The following is a 22,496-nucleotide window of genomic DNA, read 5'->3' as shown; positions in this document are numbered from 1 at the left end:
TTACCAAAAAACTTTTTTGCTTCTAATTGCCCCAAATTCTTGATTGAACCAGTTTAAGGCTGTTCTAACCGGTTTTTGTTGAAAATTCCGGTAAATTCCCCGTAAAAATTGGATTTTCTGAAAATAGTCAAAAATCGAAAAAACACCAAGGCTATCGCCTTGCCAAATTTTCCAATTTTACCGAAAAACTTTTTTGCTTCTAATTGCCCCAAATTCTTGATTAAACCAGTTTAAAGCTGTTCTAACCGGTTTTTGTTGAAAATTCCGGTAAATTCACCGTAAAACTTGGATTTTCTGAAAACCGTCAAAAATAGAAAAAACACCAAGGCTATAGCCTTGCCAAATTTTGCAATTTTACCCCAAAACGTTTCTGCTTCTAATTGCCCCAAATTTTTTATTAAACCAGTTTAAGGCTGTTCTAACCGGTTTGTGTTGAAAATTCCGGAAAATTCCCCATAAAAATTGGATTTTCTGAAAATCGTCAAAAATCGAAGAAACACCAAAGCTACAGCCTTGCCAAATTTTCCAATTTTACCGAAAAACTTGTTTGCTTCTAATTGCCCCATTTCTTGATTAAACCAGTTTAAGGCTGTTCTAACCGGTTTTTGTTGAAAATTCCGGTAAATTCCCCATAAAAATTGGATTTTCTGAAAATCGTCAAAAATCGAAAAAACACCAAGGCTATATAGCCTTGCCAAATTTTCCAATTTTACCGAAAAACTTTTTTGTTCTAATTGCCCCAAATTCATGATTAAACCAGTTTAAGGCGGTTCTAACCGGTTTCTGTTGAAAGTTACGGTAAATTCCCCATAAAAATTGGATTTTCTGAAAATCGTCAAAAATCGAAGAAACACCAAGGCTATCGCCTTGCCAGATTTTCCAATTTTACCGAAAAACTTTTTTGCTTCTAATTGCCCCAAATTTTTTATTAAACCAGTTTAAGGCTGTTCTAACCGGTTTTTGTTGAAAATTCCGGTAAATTCCCCGTAAAAATTGGATTTTCTGAAAACCGTCAAAAATCGAAAAAACACCAAGGCTATCGCCTTGCCAAATTTTCCAATTTTACCGAAAAACTTTTTTGCTTCTAATTGCCCCAAATTCTTGATTAAACCAGTTTAAGGCTGTTCTAACCGGTTTTTGTTGAAAATTCCGGTAAATTCCCCATAAAAATTGGATTTTCTAAAAATAGTCAAAAATCGAAAAAACACCAAGGCTATCGCCTTGCCAAATTTTCCAATTGTACCGAAAAACTTTCTTGCATCTAATTGCCCTAAATTTTTTATTAAATCAGTTTAAGGCTGTTCTAACCGGTTTTTGTTGAAAATTCCGGTAAATTCCCCGTAAAAATTGGATTTTCTGAAAACCGTCAAAAATCGAAAAAACACCAAGGCTATAGCCTTGCCAAATTTTCCAATTTTACCGAAAAACTTTTTTGTTCTAATTGCCCCAAATTCATGATTAAACCAGTTTAAGGCGGTTCTAACCGGTTTTTGTTGAAAGTTACGGTAAATTCCCCATAAAAATTGGATTTTCATGAAAATCGTCAAAAATCGAAGAAACACCAAGGCTATCGCCTTGCCAAATTTTCCAATTTTACCCAAAAACGTTTTTGCTTCTAATTGCCCCAAATTCTTGATTAAACCAGTTTAAGGCTGTTCTAACCGGTTTTTGTTGAAAATTCCGGTAAATTCCCCGTAAAAATTGGATTTTCTGAAAACCGTCAAAAATCGAAAAAACACCAAGGCTATAGCCTTGCCAAATTTTCCAATTTTACCGAAAAACTTTTTTGTTCTAATTGCCCCAAATTCATGATTAAACCAGTTTAAGGCGGTTCTAACCGGTTTTTGTTGAAAGTTACGGTAAATTCCCCATAAAAATTGGATTTTCATGAAAATCGTCAAAAATCGAAGAAACACCAAGGCTATCGCCTTGCCAAATTTTCCAATTTTACCCAAAAACGTTTTTGCTTCTAATTGCCCCAAATTCTTGATTAAACCAGTTTAAGGCTGTTCTAACCGGTTTTTGTTGAAAATTCCGGTAAATTCCCCATAAAAATTGGATTTTCTAAAAATAGTCAAATATCGAAGAAAAACCAAGGCTACAGCCTTGCCAAATTTTCCAATTTTACCGAAAAACTTGTTTGCTTCTAATTGCCCCAAATTCTTGATTAAACCAGTTTAAGACTGTTCTAACCGGTTTTTGTTGAAAATTCCGGTAAATTCCCCATAAAAATTGAATTTTCTAAAAATAGTCAAGAATCGAAAAAACACCAAGGCTATCGCCTTGCCAAATTTTCCAATTTTACCAAAAAACTTTTTTGCTTCTAATTGCCCCAAATTCTGGATTAAACCAGGTTAAGGCTGTTCTAACCGGTTTTTGTTGAAAATTCCCCATAAAAATTGGATTTTCTAAAAATCGTCAAAAATCGAAAAAACACCAAGGCTTTGCCAAATTTTCCAATTTTACCGAAAAACTTTCTTGCTTCTAACTGCCCCAAATTTTTGATTAAACCAGTTTAAGGCTGTTCTAACCGGTTTTTGTTGAAAATTCCGGTAAATTCCCCGTAAAAATTGGATTTTCTGAAAACCGTCAAAAATCGAAAAAACACCAAGGCCATAGCCTTGCCAAATTTTCCAATTTTACCGAAAAACTTTCTTGCTTCTAATTGCCCCAAATTTTTTATTAAACCAGTTTAAGGCTGTTCTAACCGGTTTTTGTTGAAAATTCCGGAAAATTCCCCATAAAAATTGGATTTTCTGAAAATCGTCAAAAATCGAAGAAACACCAAAGCTACAGCCTTGCCAAATTTTCCAATTTTACCCAAAAACGTTTTTGCTTCTAATTGCCCCAAATTCTTGATTAAACCAGTTTAAGGCTGTTCTAACCGGTTTTTGTTGAAAATTCCGGTAAATTCCCCGTAAAAATTGGATTTTCTGAAAACCGTCAAAAATCGAAAAAACACCAAGGCCATAGCCTTGCCAAATTTTCCAATTTTACCGAAAAACTTTTTTGTTCTAATTGCCCCAAATTCATGATTAAACCAGTTTAAGGCGGTTCTAACCGGTTTCTGTTGAAAGTTACGGTAAATTCCCCATAAAAATTGGATTTTCTGAAAATCGTCAAAAATCGAAGAAACACCAAGGCTATCGCCTTGCCAAATTTTCCAATTTTACCGAAAAACTTTTTTGCTTCTAATTGCCCCAAATTCTTGATTAAACCAGTTTAAGGCGGTTCTAACCGGTTTTTGTTGAAAATTCCGGTAAATTCCCCATAAAAATTGGATTTTCTAAAAATAGTCAAAAATCGAAGAAAAACCAAGGCTACAGCCTTGCCAAATTTTCCAATTTTACCGAAAAACTTGTTTGCTTCTAATTGCCCCAAATTCTTGATTAAACCAGTTTAAGGCTGTTCTAACCGGTTTTTGTTGAAAATTCCGGTAAATTCCCCATAAAAATTGGATTTTCTGAAAATCGTCAAAAATCGAAAAAACACCAAGGCTATATAGCCTTGCCAAATTTTCCAATTTTACCCAAAAACGTTTTTGCTTCTAATTGCCCCAAATTCTTGATTAAACCAGTTTAAGGCTGTTCTAACCGGTTTTTGTTGAAAATTCCGGTAAATTCTCCGTAAAAATTGGATTTTCTGAAAACCGTCAAAAATCGAAAAAACACCAAGGCCATAGCCTTGCCAAATTTTCCAATTTTACCGAAAAACTTTTTTGTTCTAATTGCCCCAAATTCATGATTAAACCAGTTTAAGGCGGTTCTAACCGGTTTCTGTTGAAAGTTACGGTAAATTCCCCATAAAAATTGGATTTTCTGAAAATCGTCAAAAATCGAAGAAACACCAAGGCTATCGCCTTGCCAAATTTTCCAATTTTACCGAAAAACTTTTTTGCTTCTAATTGCCCCAAATTTTTTATTAAACCAGTTTAAGGCTGTTCTAACCGGTTTTTGTTGACAATTCCGGAAAATTCCCCATAAAAATTGGATTTTCTGAAAATCGTCAAAAATCGAAGAAACACCAAAGCTACAGCCTTGCCAAATTTTCCAATTTTACCGAAAAACTTTTTTGCTTCTAATTGCCCCATTTCTTGATTAAACCAGTTTAAGGCTGTTCTAACCGGTTTTTGTTGAAAGTTACGGTAAATTCCCCATAAAAATTGGATTTTCTGAAAATCGTCAAAAATCGAAAAAACACCAAGGCACTAGCCTTGCCAAATTTTGCAATTTTACCCAAAAACGTTTTTGCTTCTAATTGCCCCAAATTCGTGATTAAACCAGTTTAAGGCTGTTCTAACCGGTTTTTGTTGAAAATTCCGGTAAATTCCCCGTAAAAATTGGATTTTCTGAAAACCGTCAAAAATCGAAAAAACACCAAGGCTATCGCCTTGCCAAATTTTCCAATTTTACCGAAAAACTTTTTTGCTTCTAATTGCCCCAAATTCTTGATTAAACCAGTTTAAGGCTGTTCTAACCGGTTTTTGTTGAAAATTCCGGTAAATTCCCCATAAAAATTGGATTTTCTAAAAATAGTCAAAAATCGAAAAAACACCAAGGCTATCGCCTTGCCAAATTTTCCAATTGTACCGAAAAACTTTCTTGCATCTAATTGCCCTAAATTTTTTATTAAACCAGTTTAAGGCTGTTCTAACCGGTTTTTGTTGAAAATTCCGGTAAATTCCCCGTAAAAATTGGATTTTCTGAAAACCGTCAAAAATCGAAAAAACACCAAGGCTATCGCCTGGCCAAATTTTCCAATTTTACCCAAAAACGTTTTTGCTTCTAATTGCCCCAAATTCATGATTAAACCAGTTTAAGGCGGTTCTAACCGGTTTTTGTTGAAAGTTACGGTAAATTCCGCATAAAAATTGGATTTTCATGAAAATCGTCAAAAATCCCAAGGCTATCGCCTTGCCAAATTTTCCAATTTTACCCAAAAACGTTTTTGCTTCTAATTGCCCCAAATTCTTGATTAAACCAGTTTAAGGCTGTTCTAACCGGTTTTTGTTGAAAATTCCGGTAAATTCACCGTAAAACTTGGATTTTCTGAAAACCGTCAAAAATAGAAAAAACACCAAGGCTATAGCCTTGCCAAATTTTGCAATTTTACCCCAAAACGTTTCTGCTTCTAATTGCCCCAAATTTTTTATTAAACCAGTTTAAGGCTGTTCTAACCGGTTTTTGTTGAAAATTCCGGTAAATTCCCCATAAAAATTGGATTTTCTAAAAATAGTCAAAAATCGAAGAAAAACCAAGGCTACAGCCTTGCCAAATTTTCCAATTTTACCGAAAAACTTGTTTGCTTCTAATTGCCCCAAATTCTTGATTAAACCAGTTTAAGGCTGTTCTAACCGGTTTTTGTTGAAAATTCCGGTAAATTCCCCATAAAAATTGGATTTTCTAAAAATAGTCAAAAATCGAAAAAACACCAAGGCTATCGCCTTGCCAAATTTTCCAATTTTACCAAAAAACTTTTTTGCTTCTAATTGCCCCAAATTCTGGATTAAACCAGTTTAAAGCGGTTCTAACCGGTTTTTGTTGAAAGTTACGGTAAATTCCCCATAAAAATTGGATTTTCTGAAAATCGTCAAAAATCGAAAAAACACCAAGGCTATATAGCCTTGCCAAATTTTCCAATTTTACCCAAAAACGTTTTTGCTTCTAATTGCCCCAAATTCTTGATTAAACCAGTTTAAGGCTGTTCTAACCGGTTTTTGTTGAAAATTCCGGTAAATTCCCCGTAAAAATTGGATTTTCTGAAAACCGTCAAAAATAGAAAAAACACCAAGGCAATCGCCTTGCCAAATTTTCCAATTTTACCGAAAAGCTTTCTTGCTTCTAATTGCCCCAAATTCTTGATTAAACCATTTTAAGGCTGTTCTAACCGGTTTTTGTTGAAAATTCCGGTAAATTCTCCATAAAAATTGGATTTTCGGAAAACCGTCAAAAATCTAAAAAACACCAAGGCTAATAGCCTTGCCAAATTTTCCAATTTTACCGAAAAACGTTTCTGCTTCTAATTGCCCCAAATTCTTGATTAAACCAGTTTAAGGCTGTTCTAACCGGTTTTTGTTAAAAATTCCGGTAAATTCCCCATAAAAATTGGATTTTTTGAAAACCGTCAAAAATCTAAAAACCACCAAGGCTCAAGTCTTGCCAAATTTCCAATTTAACCCAAAAGCGTTATTGCTTTTAATTGCCCCAAATTCTTGATTAAACCAGTTTAAGGCTGTTCTAACCGGTTTTTGTTGAAAATTCCGGCAAATTCCCCATAAAAATTGGATTTTTTGAAAACCGTCAAAAATCTAAAAAACACCAAGGCTAGCCTTGCCAAATTTTCCAATTTTACCGAAAAACTTTCTTGCTTCTAATTGCCCCAAATTTTTTATTAAACCAGTTTAAGGCTGTTCTAACCGGTTTTTGTTGAAAATTCCGGTAAATTCCCCGTAAAAATTGGATTTTCTGAAAACCGTCAAAAATTTGAAGAAACACCAAGGCTATCGCCTTGCCAAATTTTCCAATTTTACCGAAAAGCTTTCTTGCTTCTAATTGCCCCAAATTCTTGATTAAACCAGTTTAAGGCTGTTCTAACCGTTTTTTTTTGAAAATTCCGGTAAATTCCCCATGAAAATTGGATTTTCCGAAAACCGTCAAAAATCGAAAAAACACCAAGGCTACAGCCTTGCCAAATTTTCCAATTTTACCGAAAAACGTTTCTGCTTCTAATTGCCCCAAATTCTTGATTAAACCAGTTTAAGGCTGTTCTAACCGGTTTTTGTTGAAAATTCCGGTAAATTCTCCATAAAAATTGGATTTTCCGAAAACCGTCAAAAATCTAAAAAACACCAAGGCTAGCCTTGCCAAATTTTGCAATTTTACCGAAAAACGTTTCTGCTTCTAATTGCCCCAAATTTTTTATTAAACCAGTTTAAGGCTGTTCTAACCGGTTTTTGTTGAAAATTCCGGTAAATTCCCCATAAAAATTGGATTTTCTGAAAATCGTCAAAAATCGAAGAAACACCAAGGCAACAGCCTTGCCAAATTTTCCAATTTTACCGAAAAACGTTTCTGCTTCTAATTGCCCCATTTCTTGATTAAACCAGTTTAAGGCTGTTCTAACCGGTTTTTGTTGAAAATTCCGGTAAATTCCCCATAAAAATTGGATTTTCTGAAAATCGTCAAAAATCGAAGAAACACCAAGGCTATCGCCTTGCCAAATTTTCCAATTTTACCGAAAAACTTTCTTGCTTCTAATTGCCCCAAATTTTTTATTAAACCAGTTTAAGGCTGTTCTAACCGTTTTTTGTTGAAAATTCCGGTAAATTCCCCGTAAAAATTGGATTTTCTGAAAATCGTCAAAAATCGAAGAAAAACCAAGGCTACAGCCTTGCCAAATTTTCCAATTTTACCAAAAAACTTTTTTGCTTCTAATTGCCCCAAATTCTTGATTAAACCAGTTTAAGGCGGTTCTAACCGTTTTTTTTTGAAAATTCCGGTAAATTCCCCATAAAAATTGGATTTTCTGAAAACCGTCAAAAATCGAAAAAAACACCAAGGCTATCGCCTTGCCAAATTTTCCAATTTTACCCAAAAACGTTTTTGCTTCTAATTGCCCCAAATTCTTTATTAAACCAGTTTAAGGCTGTTCTAACCGGTTTTTGTTGAAAATTCCGGTAAATTCCCCGCAAAAATTGGATTTTCTGAAAACCGTCAAAAATAGAAAAAACACCAAGGCTATCGCCTTGCCAAATTTTCCAATTTTACCGAAAAGCTTTCTTGCTTCTAATTGCCCCAAATTCTTGATTAAACCATTTTAAGGCTGTTCTAACCGGTTTTTGTTGAAAATTCCGGTAAATTCCCCATGAAAATTGGATTTTCCGAAAACCGTCAAAAATCGAAAAAACACCAAGGCTACAGCCTTGCCAAATTTTCCAATTTTACCGAAAAACGTTTCTGCTTCTAATTGCCCCAAATTCTTGATTAAACCAGTTTAAGGCTGTTCTAACCGGTTTTTGTTGAAAATTCCGGTAAATTCTCCATAAAAATTGGATTTTCCGAAAACCGTCAAAAATCTAAAAAACACCAAGGCTACAGCCTTGCCAAATTTTGCAATTTTACCGAAAAACGTTTCTGCTTCTAATTGCCCCAAATTCTTGATTAAACCAGTTTAAGGCTGTTCGAACCGGTTTTTGTTGAAAATTCCGGTAAATTCCCCATAAAAATTGGATTTTTTGAAAATCGTCTAAAATCTAAAGAAACACCAAGTCTATAGCCTTGCCAAATTTTCGTGTAACGCAGAGTACGCTTTCTTCTTTAGCCTGGTTAGTGCACAGAAAAAATGCGGTTGAAATAAAAGCGGGCCAAGACGCGAAGCGCAAGTTTGAAACACAAACGATTCTAAATTTAACAAAGTAAATGTCAACAACGTATTCAGGCAAAAAGGTATTTGTAACTCAGTAAAGCAGAATGAAAAAAAATTTTACCGAAAATCTCTTTTGCTTCAAATTGCCCCAAATTCTTGATTAAACCAGTTTAAGGCTGTGCTAACCGTTTTTTGTTGAAAATTCCAAAAAGTTAATAACTTTATATTAAAATTAGCACAATTCAATTAAGTTTATTTTATTATTAAATATTTACACCACATATCATAATTTAGTTTAAATTCTGGTCATGAAATATTGTTCATCGGACAGAAAATTTTGTTTTGCAACAATAAATCTCTAGCCCATGACAAATTTTCTCGTTTCAAAACATATTCCACGCACCTGGCTGATACACTGTGTGTTCGACAACTGTTTTTATAGTCAACTTTGTTTTTAAAATTGAAACAGACCGTTTGCCGTCCTATATATATTTGTAAATTGTCGTCCTATATATATTTGCATATTTGTAAAAACTAAGAATAGCTGAAGTTATTAATCAGCACATAAATAATGAATTTTATTATAACGAAAACAAAACTGGGAAACATACAAAACCTTATACATAACGAGATCAGACCCTGCTCTAAGTACAGTTTATTTACAGAAGCTCATCTCTGTGGCGAAACAATTACTGTGACTGTAGCTTTAAATACAGCCATATGTGACGTTAGCGCCTTTTCGGGAGGCCAATTACTGACCGATAACCTTGCACAAACCTATTATTGTAAAATACCTTTAGACTCTAGGCCTTCTTTGCAGATCCTACCTGTCAGTTTATTACTGGAAAGCATAACAAACCTCATACATACGAGACCAGACCCTGCTGTAAGTACAGTTTATTTACAGAAGCTTCTGCGAAACGATGAACAAATATTGGAGCATAATGGCTGTAGGTTTTAGTAGGACGTAGTAAGAATATCAAAGCCCATACAGAAGTTAATAGCATTTTATGAACGATTTAAGTAAGTTTTCATTCATTTTCAACATATTAAAAAGACAATGATTGTACAAATATATCTACTGCCGATGAAGACTATAGAAAAGAAGAATGCGCAAATAACATGGTAACAAAATACGACTTAAGAATAAAAAAAATACAGCCCAGTTGACAAAAGAAAATAACGAAAAATTATATATTTTCATTTTTTTCGAAAAGCAATGGAATAATTTTAAAAGATAATTTACGCCGAAAATTTAAAGCCCATTTATTGCAATTTAACGAATAGGCCTATAGCGGAAAATACGACAAGTGACGTTCGGTGGGTTCCGGAAGGTTGGCCACACTGTTAACTAATAAAGTATTTACAAGTCAATAAGTATGCCAAGAGAAAATACAGTAGCAATGAAATTAAGCGTTGTGATTACATAATTATACTCTTGTAAATCCATTTTGCGCTTTGCGCAACTAGCCTGTAGATTTCAGTGTTATGCTTGCGCAAGAGTTGGCTCGAAAACAACAAATGCTGTTAAGATAATTGTTTTATGATGTCGCGTTATACGTCATACCTATAAACATTCATTTTTACAAATAAAAAAATCCTAGATCCGCCTGTTTGTGCTCTTTTAACACATTCGAAGACATGGCTGAGCTAATGTATTGAATGTTCGGCAACCACTAATTTTGCGAGAAAGTAGTCAAACTTAAAAAAGGGGTTGCCGTTTCTTGTTAGCGTTTGTGCAACCAGGGTTTTTTAAGGTTTGGTTTGGATGACCGCTAAGTAGTTTTAAGAGACCGCAAGTGTTTCATTTAAATACCAAAAAGTTGCAAGTCCAAAATTTGGGAAACCGCTGGAGAAATTTGGGGGACCGTTTCGGTCCCTTAATAAATCACTGTGTGCAACTATTGGTGACCACTGACCATGATTGCGAACAAGATGAGAATGTCATGAACATCTGTGTTATCACGAAACCTTTGCGGAAAAATGCAATTAGGTAATCGCCATTTTTTTCCGAAACCACTGCCATTGGTGTAACCATTTTTAACTGGTTTTATCTTTCGGTAATAATTGAATGATACTCTAGCGTTATAATTAAACCAATAGTTTTTCGACTTTTTATTTTTGACTTTTTAGACAGATGCCCTTAGTTGGTCATTTGAGTCAAATGGCTTGGTTTGAATTGAAATGTTTTCATTCAACATTTTATTATAATATTGAAATAATTATCTCAAGTTTCGCACGTATAAGAATTAAATTAGCAACACGTAGATTTTGTTATTTTTAATTGAATTATTGTTCCTAATTCGTTTACCAAATTGTAATGATCTCTAATTATTATTATATCAGTGTCTGGACTTGCTTTAATAATGACTAGACTAGAGCAGCTCATGACATAGACGGGAACTTGGTACTTCATTTAAATACTTGACTTTGAACTTGGGTTATTTCACAAATGACTGAACTACAACTCATTCTTTTTTTCAAAAGTCTTTTTAAAATGATTTGCTAACATCACTGGCCTAACGAAACAAATCGTGTTCGTATATATATTTTCTTTACTTTTTGTCGTATCTACTATAATATTTTGGAACACTATATACGGATCTGTTCATAAGTTTAATCATGAAAATAAAGGCCCATTAGAAAAAACATTAGAAATTGCCGAAACGTTTGAAAATAAAGCATGTCGCTTTTAACGTCTATTTGGGCCGTTATTTTCATCATTATACTATAATAATGTATCTAACAGTTTGAATTATCGGACAAAAAATATCCAAAACTAAAATCAGTAGAGACACGATCCAAGAGTTTTACGGCACACGCCAAATACACGCCTCTGTAACTCTGCTAAGGTTGAGATCTACATTGCACACAAGTTTTCAGACCTTTCGATAACAGTTGTATGTTAGCGTGATGGAAACACATCTTGTTTCTATACTTTTAACTGCCTTAACAATTATAAAAACTATATCAACAATTTTAGTTTGGTCAAAACCTGCTCAAATTAAACCGGTAACAGCAGACAAAGCTTAGGAGTTTTAAGTCACACGCCAATTACACGCCTCTGATATGGTTGAGATGTACATTGCAACAGTGCTTTAATGTGTAACGCAGAGTACGCTTTCATCTTTAGCCTGGTTAGTGCACAGAAAAAACGCGGTTGAAATAAAAGCGGGCCAAGACGCGAAGCGCAAGTTTGAAAGACAAACGATTCTAAATTTAACAAAGTAAATGTCAACAACGTATTCAGGCAAAAAGGTATTTGTAACTCAGTAAAGCAGAATGAAAAAACGCTGCTATGTTCAAGAAATAAATACATTAGTATCGTTTTTAGCGCTAAGGTGTTGGAAACCAACAATCAAGCCTTCCATCGTGTTAAAAAAATAAGTATGAAGTACAAAATAGAAGGAATATCATCAATTGCTGGCTGAAAGTCAGTAACATTTAAGTAGTATTTGTTAGTATGCGGCTTAAATTGTTGTCAAATGTTTTAGGAAAAAGCACAGATCTAACATTTAAAGGTTCACCACAAGTAGTTAAATAACTGTCCGGCTTGTCTGCACAACATAACAGTTATTAAGAGCTACTTTAAAAACGTTTTTAAGCAATATCGGCATTGAGATTTCACAATGATAAACTCCAAAATGTATCGCACAATTTACGTAGAGTTGCTTTAAATTATTAAGGTCCGGTTGTTGCCTGTTAGAAAAAAAAAAAATGAATCTTATAGGAATTGCGTTTTTACTAGGAAAGGAAGCTTCGAAAATGTCACGAAACACAATGATTTTGCAAGCGAAATTTTGTCTGCAATGACAAGTTTACTCCTTAGGACAGTGCTTCTCAACCTATGGGTCGCGGTTTGATTTGGTTGGGTCGCCGACCGCACTAGTCACATGTTTAAACTAATTGAGATTGGTTCAAATCGAAATTTTTCACCTAAGGAAATTAAGGAAGCAATGCGAATAATGTCTTATAATAATTATTAAAATTTGAAATTATTTATGCTCATGCTAATGTCTATTTTTTGTTCGCCTACAAGAAGTTAGTTTTTATTTCGCTTACAAGAAAAACAATTGGGTCGCCAAAGCTTATCGTCATACTTACGCTTAATATTTGGGTCACCGCGAAAAAAAGTTGAGAAGCACTGGCCAAGGCTTAGGCTATGAAACAAGCAGACAGGTGGATTTGACTTTGCTACTTTTGGTGCCTATAGTCGATCGTGGTTGGCAGCGGACTTTTAAAAGCGAAAAAAAAAACGCTAACGAACTTGTTGCGAAGCTCCGAGCTAATGTTGAACATTTAAATTAAAAACAAAATAGTGAAAAGAACACAATGTTAACACAAAAAAACGATAGTACAGCAGTGCCGTTTTTTTTATAGACAAAATGATGATAATTTTCCTGAAACTAAACTTAATCCTTGCCGGTCTCACCCAGGGGTTCATATTTTTTTTACCGCGTACCCCTAAAACATTCAGTGCAAACACGTTTGATTTTTGATTAAGCAATTTTTTTGAGTTGATTACTTCTTATTCACTATTATATCAATTAGGCCTCATAGAACGGTTAGAACTAGTTCCACGTGTTCAGCTGAACTTGGCAAAGTGAAAAAAAAAACACTTGGGAAGCTCTTGGTAAATCTGCTCGAATCCGTTTCGAGAGTGCCATGAACGTGTATATATCAAATCCGGAAGGATCAGCAAAAACAAGCTTCGTCAAGTTGGCACACACTAAGGCGGCGAATAATCTTCGTGTTTATAAACACCTTACCGAGTTATATCAAGCCATAAAGTAGCGCGTGAAATGTTTTGATATCTCGTTTCTTGTTATTAGGTTTTCTGCACGAAGGGCAAAAAAACAACTTCCTTGAATTGTTTTTGCGATTTAAATCAACGCGACAAAAAATTCCTCTATTTTTCAGTCGGGCGAATCGATGGCCACTACCGGTACCACAGAATCCCCTTTTCCGAAACCCGGCGCCGCCACACGCTTCAGGGCGCCGTCCTTGGTTCCAGTGGCGCCGTACAGGTGCGAGTCGGGGCGTCTGGGCGAACCGGCGCCGTCTTCCGGTGACCCCTGTTCGTCCTGCGTCGGAAACTTGTAGGATATGTTGCCGTAAATACGCATGAACGGGCACCGCTCGAGCGTGAACTGGCAGAAGTCGACGCGAATACCGAACCACCCTGGGCGAGAGAACGAGAGAGAGTTTGAGCGAAAAAGGCAAGTTTCGTTAATGAAAAGTGAGAGCTTTAACAGTAAAGAAAGAAAAAAGGGGATTTTATAGAAAGAGTGGGTTTCGAAAATCAACAATGAAAAATCGAGAGAACGAAAGAGAGTTAAAAAAAAAGGAAAGTTTTGTCGACGGAAAGCGAGTTTTTCGGGGCTCCTATGGGAAGAGCCACAATGTGCCAATGAGAAACTGTCTATATTGCAACACAAAAATGGATTATAAAATGGGTAATAAACACCAATGGCTGATAAACTGCACTTTCAAATCCAATAGTAATTCGGATTGAACAAGTGGATGTTAGAAGGAAAAACATGGCAAGGTATGTTTTTGAAACAGATCAGTAAATCTTGATCTGGAAAATCGAATCCAATTTAGATCTAGATGTCTAGAATAATTCCGAATCCAAAATTATACCAATTAGAGCGTCTTAGAGAATGTCTGAAAAAACTCAGAATCTTACCGACATTTCGTTCGGTTGTACTTATTTGATGTTAGGTCGTTATTTGCTGTATTTTACTTGACATAAAAGTAAAAAAAACGAATTTAAACTGGTAATCAGGTGGCGCTGTTTTACGACAAATTGTAATGCAGCAGGCCAAAGTAGAAAACCTGGAAAGCACGGTTGTGCGGAAGTTTGTCTTAATTTTGAAACATTTTAATATAATTTGTGGTTAAACAGTTCCACCTTATTTTATGATTTACAATTAGACCAGCGGTTCTCAACCAGTGGGAAACTTTTGAGGTGGGCCACAGACCAATTTTAAAAAGCTAGATTTAATTATTTAGTTTTGCTGCGTGAATATGCTTATTTGTACTGGAATAACAGTTCGGGAAGGAATGTAAAAAAAACGTAAATTTATTGTTCAAAAGCAAGTACCTCACGGTTGAATAAAGAATCTGTTTTGATATATGCTCCGCTAGTTTTGTTCTAAACCTTTTTTATAGTTTGTTCTTTCATAAAAATTATTGGGCCACAGAATTTTTGTGCAACGAAAATGGGCCACGAAAGAAAAAAGGTTGAGAACCACTGAATTACACACTATACGTCTATTAACAGAGTTTAAAAATGACTAAACATCTTAAATCCCTCGTATATTACATTAGGCTTATGCCGCTGGACAATCAATAAAAGAAAAAGAAAAAAAGACTCATCATTGATTTCAAATCCTAAAAAATCAATACTACTGGTTTGGTCAAGAAAAGAAAACGTTAAACAAATGTTAGACAGAAAAAACAGCAGAGCGTATTATTTCATAAATATAAAAAAGTTGGGTACACTATGCACAGATGTGAATACTAGCTTGATAATGAATTGCAAAGCCAAAAATGTCGACTACATCTACATCATCATGATTAGGACATTTCGATACGAGCTTGTATCGTCTTATGTTAATGTAAAAAAAATAGTTAAAAACATTAAAGCGTGTTATTTCGATTACTAAACAAAAATCTTGGTTTGTTTAAGCAAGAAACCTGTTTTACATTTTAACATTAAATCTTTAAGGATAACAAAACTCTTACATTTATTTCCCCCTTTGCTTCCGAATGTTCCGATGATTAACGCAAGAAGACTGATGTGAAGTGGAATGAAGATGTGGGACCACGCAAGGTCGCTGTAACCGTCAAGTTTGTAAGCAACAAGAACCTGGAAAATATGAACAACAAGAAATTGAAAAAGTCAAAAATTTGACCATTCTTTGTCGTGTACATGGGGAAAACAGACAAAAATTTTTACATATTTTGTTGTGTCTGCGGGGTTATGAAAAAAGTCAGAAATTAAAAAAAAAAAATTTCGGGTACGCGGGGTCATGAAAAAGTCAATTTTTACATTATTTGTGGTGTACAATGGGGTCATGAAAAAAGTCCAACATAAGAAAAGTCAAAAATTTTTACACTTTTTGTCGTTTACGCGGGTTCATAAAAAAAGAGAATAGATTGAAGATTTTGCATTAAACCAGTGGTTCTCAACCTTTTTTTCACTGCGTACCACCTCGAGCTTCTATGATCTTGTTGCGTACCAACAAAATGTCGAAAAACTCAACTTTACTCGAAATGTATATAGGATTATTAACAGGGGTGGATTAGCTTATTAGTTTGCCCGGAAATTTCAAAACACATGCGGCCCACTAATCTCAAAAAAGTTTCCCTGTTTTAACTTGCAAGACACTGGGAGTCAAGTTTTGTGATCCCTTGTAGTTTTGCTATGACGTCATAAAAGAAGTTTGCATAGATGTTCCGGAAAGATAATAGTTCTATCGTTAAAGAAGCATAAAATATTTAACTATACAATCATTACGATGAATGTTTAGTTTATTACCATAAAAAAATTGTTAACCTTTTGGTAAAACAGTAATTTTACTTAAAAACATACTGCGTACAGCGTACCACCAAAAATGACTTCGCGTACCACTAGTGGTACGCTTACCACAGGTTGAGAACTACTGTATTAAACCATTGTACAAAAATGAAAATGATAAACCTGAAAGAAACTAAATACCTGAAAAGTGAGCAATGGTATCACCACTAGTATCCATGTTATTGCCATCACAAGATGAGACTGCCGGTCTGACTCGGGGAAAGTTGACCTTTAAAGTACAACATTGTTTTTTACGACATTGGGGTCATGCTTAGAATTGAACAAAAAATACAAGTTACTTATTTAACTGTTTCTTAACTTTATAAAGCTTACATTTTGAATAAAAAATCAGAAGATGATATAGAAAGTCTTAACCAAATATTGCAATTAAAATCATACCCTACCAATGGGTCACCGTTTGATTTGGTTAGGTAAGGGGTCGGCAACCAGCGGCCCACCGCCCCATTGACAAACTAGACACGAGTCCATTCACATTCTTTTCAACTATTTTAACTACGTGAGTGCGAAAAATTTTCAAAAATAATAAAAATTAGGTTTGCTGAGTTTTGATGCTCTCTTTTTGAACCATATTAGACCAGCGCTTATTTACCGTTGCGGCGTGAAAGGCTGACAAGTGCATCGCGGACAAACGAAAAACGTATTCAAAAATATTGTAGATATATTTTTAAACATTTTATTCTCATGGGCAATGTAATAACAACTTGCAAGAAATTTAAAAGAAATAACGGTATGGTATACCAAAAACAAAAAAACGCATTTGTAGCAACAAATAAACATTTATCTTTTTCTTATCTATTGCTATGTTGGTGTTTTGTCTACTTTATACTTAAAAGTTAAGTGAAGAACATTGGGTGGCAAAAGCTTTGCTGTTATGATGACACTAAGCAATAGTTTGGCCGCAAAAAATGTTGAGAAGCACTGGATTAGGCAAACTGATTCTGGTAGTGGCTTTTTCAAAATAACCATGTACAGTTAGTTTCCGTTCACATAAATTTCTACCAATCTAGGGATGACCAAAGTAGAATCCCAGGGAATTCTAGAACTTTAGGTTTTAAATCTAGAAAAACGATTCAGAGTATTGAATCCTAGTATGTTTTTAATAAATTAGTTAACCTTGATAAGAACTCCATACAACGCCACACCTTAGCAAAAGTTGTTTACAAACCTAAAAAAGATTAGGGTCCACACAAAGTAGTAGAGTACAGCAATGCTGGGAAGGCACATGACAATCCATAGGGGAATAAACACTGCCGTCCAGTCCCATGTTATTATGTTGTCCAGTCTAAGGGCGACGAAAATGAAAAGAAGGATGTTCATCGAGAGAATCACTTCAAGCTAAAAGTTGCGGAAACAATTTAATAAAAAATAATGCAGTGGAACACAATGCACATTTTTTAGTCATTTCAATAAAAATATTAAAGCCATGATAGTCGACAAAATCGACATTTCACAGTTTACAGACGTTTTAAAGTAATAATAATATTATTATTATTTTTGTTAATATCGGGATCTAAGCCTGCTACGACATTTCTAGTTGTTGATCATTTCATCATATCATATGATCCAAACAAAACCACAAAGGTTGTAAAAAAGATCTAAAACAACTTTGTCAGTTCTGCTAATTTTCTGTAAACACAACGAAAAACACTGTAGTTATATATGAATATAAAACTATTTGCAAGTCTAAAAAATCAATAATAGAATTACAATTCAGTACAGTCCAGGTGTAAACCAATAGTGAAGTTAAAATTGCAAAAGAAAAACAGCTATAATAAAAGGGAATCGCAATGCCTGAAGCAAAACACCGCCAAGAAATCGCAAAGAAATTATGAGGTCGCGTTTCTGTTTTATCGCTTTTATCTTCACTTGGATTTTTACATTTTTATTGAATATTATGGCTTTAATATTTTATTGAAGAAAGCAGTGTTTTATGCAAGAAGAAAAAAATTAGAATACTTTCATAGTTGGAAACATTTCAGAAAAATATTAAAACTAGATTAAGAACTAAATTATAATAACACCTAAACCTCCAGCATTTATCCCTAACTCGATTAAAATAAATTTAAAAACTATTAAAACATTTTGTAAAACATACAGTTTTTAACGACATTTTAACATGTAACTAAATTCAAAGACATTTAAAGATATGAAGACTGTTAATTCTGTTTAAATATAAAAAAAAAATTACAAATTCAAACTGTATATAATAATAAACATATTAGTATATTATGTAAGCAACTGAGATAATAGACCATCAAGTTATAGTACAATATAAACACTTGACTGAGTAGTATTACTACCTCTAGCGAGCGGTCGTGCTTGAATCCCCAGATGCAGGCTGCCACAGCAATGGGTGATGCGAAGAAGAGTGGAGTGAAGACAAGGATCCACATGTTCCTGTTCCCTCCTCCCTGGATGTTGTCGCAGAGGAGCAGCTCGAACATGAGCAGGAGAAGATGCATCCCAACTGTGATCAACATCGCCTTGTAGTCTGTGTAACTGTTCGGCTCCATCCTGTGTGAAGCATTATTGTATTCTAGTGGTTGTTTACTAGTTTAGGTTTAATATATATGTTTTCTTATTTTTGAGGCCCAGAATTGGTAATCCAGCTTTAAGGATTTGAAAACTGTGGCTGTGGAGTCAGTTAAAAATTACCCGGGGTCGACTCCTGAGTCCGTCTTGGGCAATAAAATTAACCCTTTTTTACTTGTTTATGTATGTAACTAAATTAAGGTCGATTTTCAACAATCCACCCATAGGTGTGTCATATCATTCATCCACTCAAAATAAATGGTTGGAAAAATTACACCATAGCTGATTCCACCTTTACAATTCGCTGCAATAGTTTTTTTTCGATTTGGTAGTGAGCAAGTTTTAGATTTGGTACTGAGCATGTGCACAAGGGACTCAAGTAGTTCTACATGGTCTTACTCGAGTCAAAAGTATGACACCAGCAAAAAAAGAACCGGTCCATTAAGTCCATTTAACAATTATTTATGTTTGAGCTTTGGCGTTTGGTATCGCATCTGATTTTAGTATTTCTGTCTAAAATATTAGTAACAGAGAAAAATGTCACAGCTCAGATATCTATTAACACAATAATAACAAAAATTGCAACAATGATTAAAAAAATAGGCTACAGTTAGGGATGTTCAAAGTAGAATCCCAAGGTATTCTAGAATAATAGGTTTCGAATCTAGAATAACAAATCCAGAATATCGAATCCTAGTATAATTTTATTAAATTATTTAACCTCGATTTTGTTTGGGGAAGGGATTTTTTGCTAACATGTGTACATTATAATAAAAAAAAATCTCCCATATGTTTAACATTCTTAACAACTGTCATTTGAAGCAGTTGTGTAAACTGTAATACATGTCCACTGTCCAGGTTGTTGCCAAAACTTATATTTTTGCCAATAGTGAGTACAATGCAACACCGCACACAGAACTCTTAAGCAATTCGGCCCTGTTTTTAAAGCATTGTTGGGTTTTCGTGCTTCTTTTTTTGACTAAAATGGTCGATTATGCAGTCAAATAATGTACTGCAAAGAATAAGTTACTATTGACCTAACGAATACTTGACAATTACGCTGTGCATTACTGTATAACCTCGCTGAATATTGGCCTAAAGTTAACCTTAAGTAACCCTATAGCGCATTTGGTTACATCCAGCACCTCTTGCAACGTAATGTTACGTTTGCAACTTAACGCATTTAGGGAAATTGGGAACTCCCCACCTGAAATTGCACGTTAGTCGCTCGCCCAATAATACTTGATTGACACCTAATTATTAGACGAACGTTATCGCGAGACGCGGTAATTGGTCGCCCGAAAAAACGCTGACACTGCACTAGGTTACATTTAAAGCAAGCACTATAAATTGGTCGCCGCAGCGACAGGCCAACTTACCACACGCGTTTGTACAATTTGGCGCGACAATCGGCGGTAAAACCTTAAATTATATCGGTTCCAATTACCCGAAATAAACGGCAGAATTGGATTCGAATCTCATCTGGATTCGAATCCAAGGATTCGATATTCTACTTTGAACATCCCTAGCTACAGTTTAAAAAAGGGCAAAAAGACAACTTACAGCCCAAATAAAGTAATGTTATTTAGGTGTGTCTACTGCTTTTTGGCAATTTCAAAACTACAGCAGTTTGCTTACCTAAATTCGGGATGGCTACACCAAACCACACTCCCTCCAATAGCACCGGTGATGACAAGCAGGTTTAGGAACCAGAGCGGTGAAAAAAGAACCCACATTGACCAGTCGATGTCCCCATTGAGTTTCAGCGAAATGAGAATTGAAAGTGGAAGTAGACAAGCGAAAAAGGTAAACTTGCTGCCGAATGAAAAAAAAACACAATTAAAAAAAAGGTAAAATAATTATTTTAGTTCTTTTGTTGCTTAGCCAGATTGGAAACTTTGGATATTGCGCAGGGAAGACAATTTTGCAGCTTGAAATTGTGCGTCTATACCGCTAATTTTTATATTTTCACTGCTGAAAATAAAGTAAATACTGAAATCAAAACTGTTAGCGTGTATGCAGTTCGCATTGTACAGCAATTTTTCATAAAACGCGTTGCAAAAACCGTGGCTAAGCGGGCACCAGGCTTTACTTTTTTTTTTTTTTTTATTGATTTAACGACAATCAGGTGGCAGTCTTACGACTGAAGAAAACCTTTTGTCGCGACACCAATTACAGCGAGTAACAAACAATTTTAAGGAACAACACGTAATAAATTAATACTGGACACTGTAAAGAAATTGCATCAAAATCTACGAGAAGCTAACAAAAAGTCATGTACAGCGTTAAATAAAATGAGAGATTCAAAGCAAATTAAATCAGGATGTCCAAACAGAATGTAATTCAACAAAGTAGCATTAGACAAGGAATACAACGCAGTCGGTGACATTACAGAATTATCAACAAACAGAGAACAAATTGCGCTCATTAAAAGCTTTACTTTTCAACCTGGTTGCTGGGTCTTTTACCAAAAAAAAATATTTATAAGTAAGATCACCTCATATTATCACACTGCGTTGTTAAGTATGATTTCATATACATGTGTAGTGATGTTCATTGACACCAAAGGCAAGCGATCTTGGTGTTTTCACATTTCAGTCTATATTAAACAGCTTTACACTAGCAGCTTGAATCACTACATTTACTTATCGTGTGCACAAAGATTTAATTTTGAATATACTCAATGACCAGATTGAAAACTTAGATTTGCCTGAGGGAGACAATTCGTTGCATGGGTTTAATAACATTTCTGCCAAAATTTGTGCGGCTGTAATAACGTTATTTGTAAAGTTTGCGCGGTTGGATTCGAAGTTCTGTACTGAAAACCGTTTTAGCAATGATTGATTTTTCGCGGCTGGTCGCTTTTTACGTTAATTTTACACGGTATGCGTAGCTACGACCGTGGCTGAGCAGAAAAAGGCTTAACTTTTCAACCTAGAATATAATAATAATACTTGACCCATCCAAACCAAACGCTAGCTCGCACTCACCCAAATAACACTAGCAATATAAAACCAACTAAAATGTAGTAGGATTCTAGACCACAGCCAAACTAATTAACTTTGGTAGATAATTACCTTGGATTGAAGTCTTTAAAAACTTCTTTTAAATCCATGACGAAACGTTGCTTTAAGTAAGAGAAGAGCCTTTAAATTTCAATTTGATGCTGCTTTGTTAAAACTTGAGAAAAAAATCCGATACGTCAGGTTTTACAGATTATAAAAGAAACGCACATTATAAAACATTCGATAATTTCTGCTTTTTGTCATTTCCCCCCGAAATAGTAACCTCAAAGCAATTAACAAAGTTTGAAATACCTTAGTATTATGTATTTATATAACAAAATTAATTTCAGAATTCCTAAAACTCAAGAATAGCTGCATTTCGTCATGCACGATTTATTTCAAATAATAGAATAGTTACTAAACCTGCTTTTGTTAAGTGGATTTTCGATTTCGAGTGGTTAATTCTGTATTGCCTTCTACAACGTGTAATATTTGTTACTGGAAATGGCGTTCTTTCGACCAAAATGTGAAGCTCTTTCATGTACCTAAGGCGTCAAGTATACTTGAAAGTTTTCCAGATCTAACCAAAAAACTTTTTTGCTTCACCCGAATATTCTGGATTCAGTTACATGGTTGCACAAGAGCTCGCCAGAGAACAACAGGCGTATGACAACACGCTATTATATTCATTTATGACGTCATATCTGAACATTTTAGTGCCCCCTAAGCAAACATCTTTGATACGCTCCTGTCCACAAGGTACATTTCTTATTTACTGCAGTCTCATATAGGCAGGGACGTGCGGTCAGGGGAGTATATTAAAGAGATGTTTATCAGAATATTATGTTATTTGCTCAAGTACAGTACACATTGCATGTTTTTTGGTGATTTCATTTGAATGGATTCCTGTAGTCCATACTCCTTCTCCCGCAAATTTTACACTTCTATACCTAAAGCATTATTATTTCCAATTTCTGTTGCGTTATTTA

At 34.7% G+C, this 22,496-nt stretch overlaps 1 protein-coding gene across 1 annotated transcript; it reads right to left on the bottom strand.

The window, feature by feature from the left end:
* Positions 1–12,976: 12,976 nt before the first annotated feature.
* Positions 12,977–21,810, bottom strand: LOC146135164 (transmembrane protein 185A-like). The gene is made up of 7 exons (XM_083395182.1): positions 21,580–21,810; positions 20,141–20,317; positions 18,271–18,484; positions 17,136–17,305; positions 16,091–16,178; positions 15,115–15,238; positions 12,977–13,546 (listed from the first exon to the last, which is right to left on the bottom strand). The coding sequence occupies exons 1-7, from the start codon at positions 21,615–21,617 to the stop codon at positions 13,281–13,283; spliced, it is 1,077 nt and encodes a 358-aa protein (XP_083251308.1). The 5' UTR covers positions 21,618–21,810; the 3' UTR covers positions 12,977–13,280.
* Between the last annotated feature and the right edge of the window lie 686 nt (positions 21,811–22,496).

The sequence above is a fragment of the Ascidiella aspersa genome, chromosome 8 (genome assembly GCF_963924565.1).
Source record: "Ascidiella aspersa chromosome 8, kaAscAspe10.2, whole genome shotgun sequence".
Classification (NCBI taxonomy): Eukaryota; Metazoa; Chordata; class Ascidiacea; order Phlebobranchia; family Ascidiidae; genus Ascidiella; species Ascidiella aspersa.
This window is presented reverse-complemented; position numbering and strand designations above follow the sequence as displayed.

Excerpts from the sequence above, each read along its gene's own strand:
- LOC146135164 (XM_083395182.1), bottom strand. The coding sequence starts at position 21,617 with ATGGATTTAAAAGAAGTTTTTAAAGACTTCAATCCAAG. Across the intron at positions 18,485-20,140 it reads TGTAGCCATCCCGAATTTAG|GATGGAGCCGAACAGTTACA; the intron begins GTAAGCAAACTG and ends TGCTTCACACAG. Across the intron at positions 16,179-17,135 it reads TGGACCCTAATCTTTTTTAG|GTCAACTTTCCCCGAGTCAG; the intron begins GTTTGTAAACAA and ends TGTACTTTAAAG.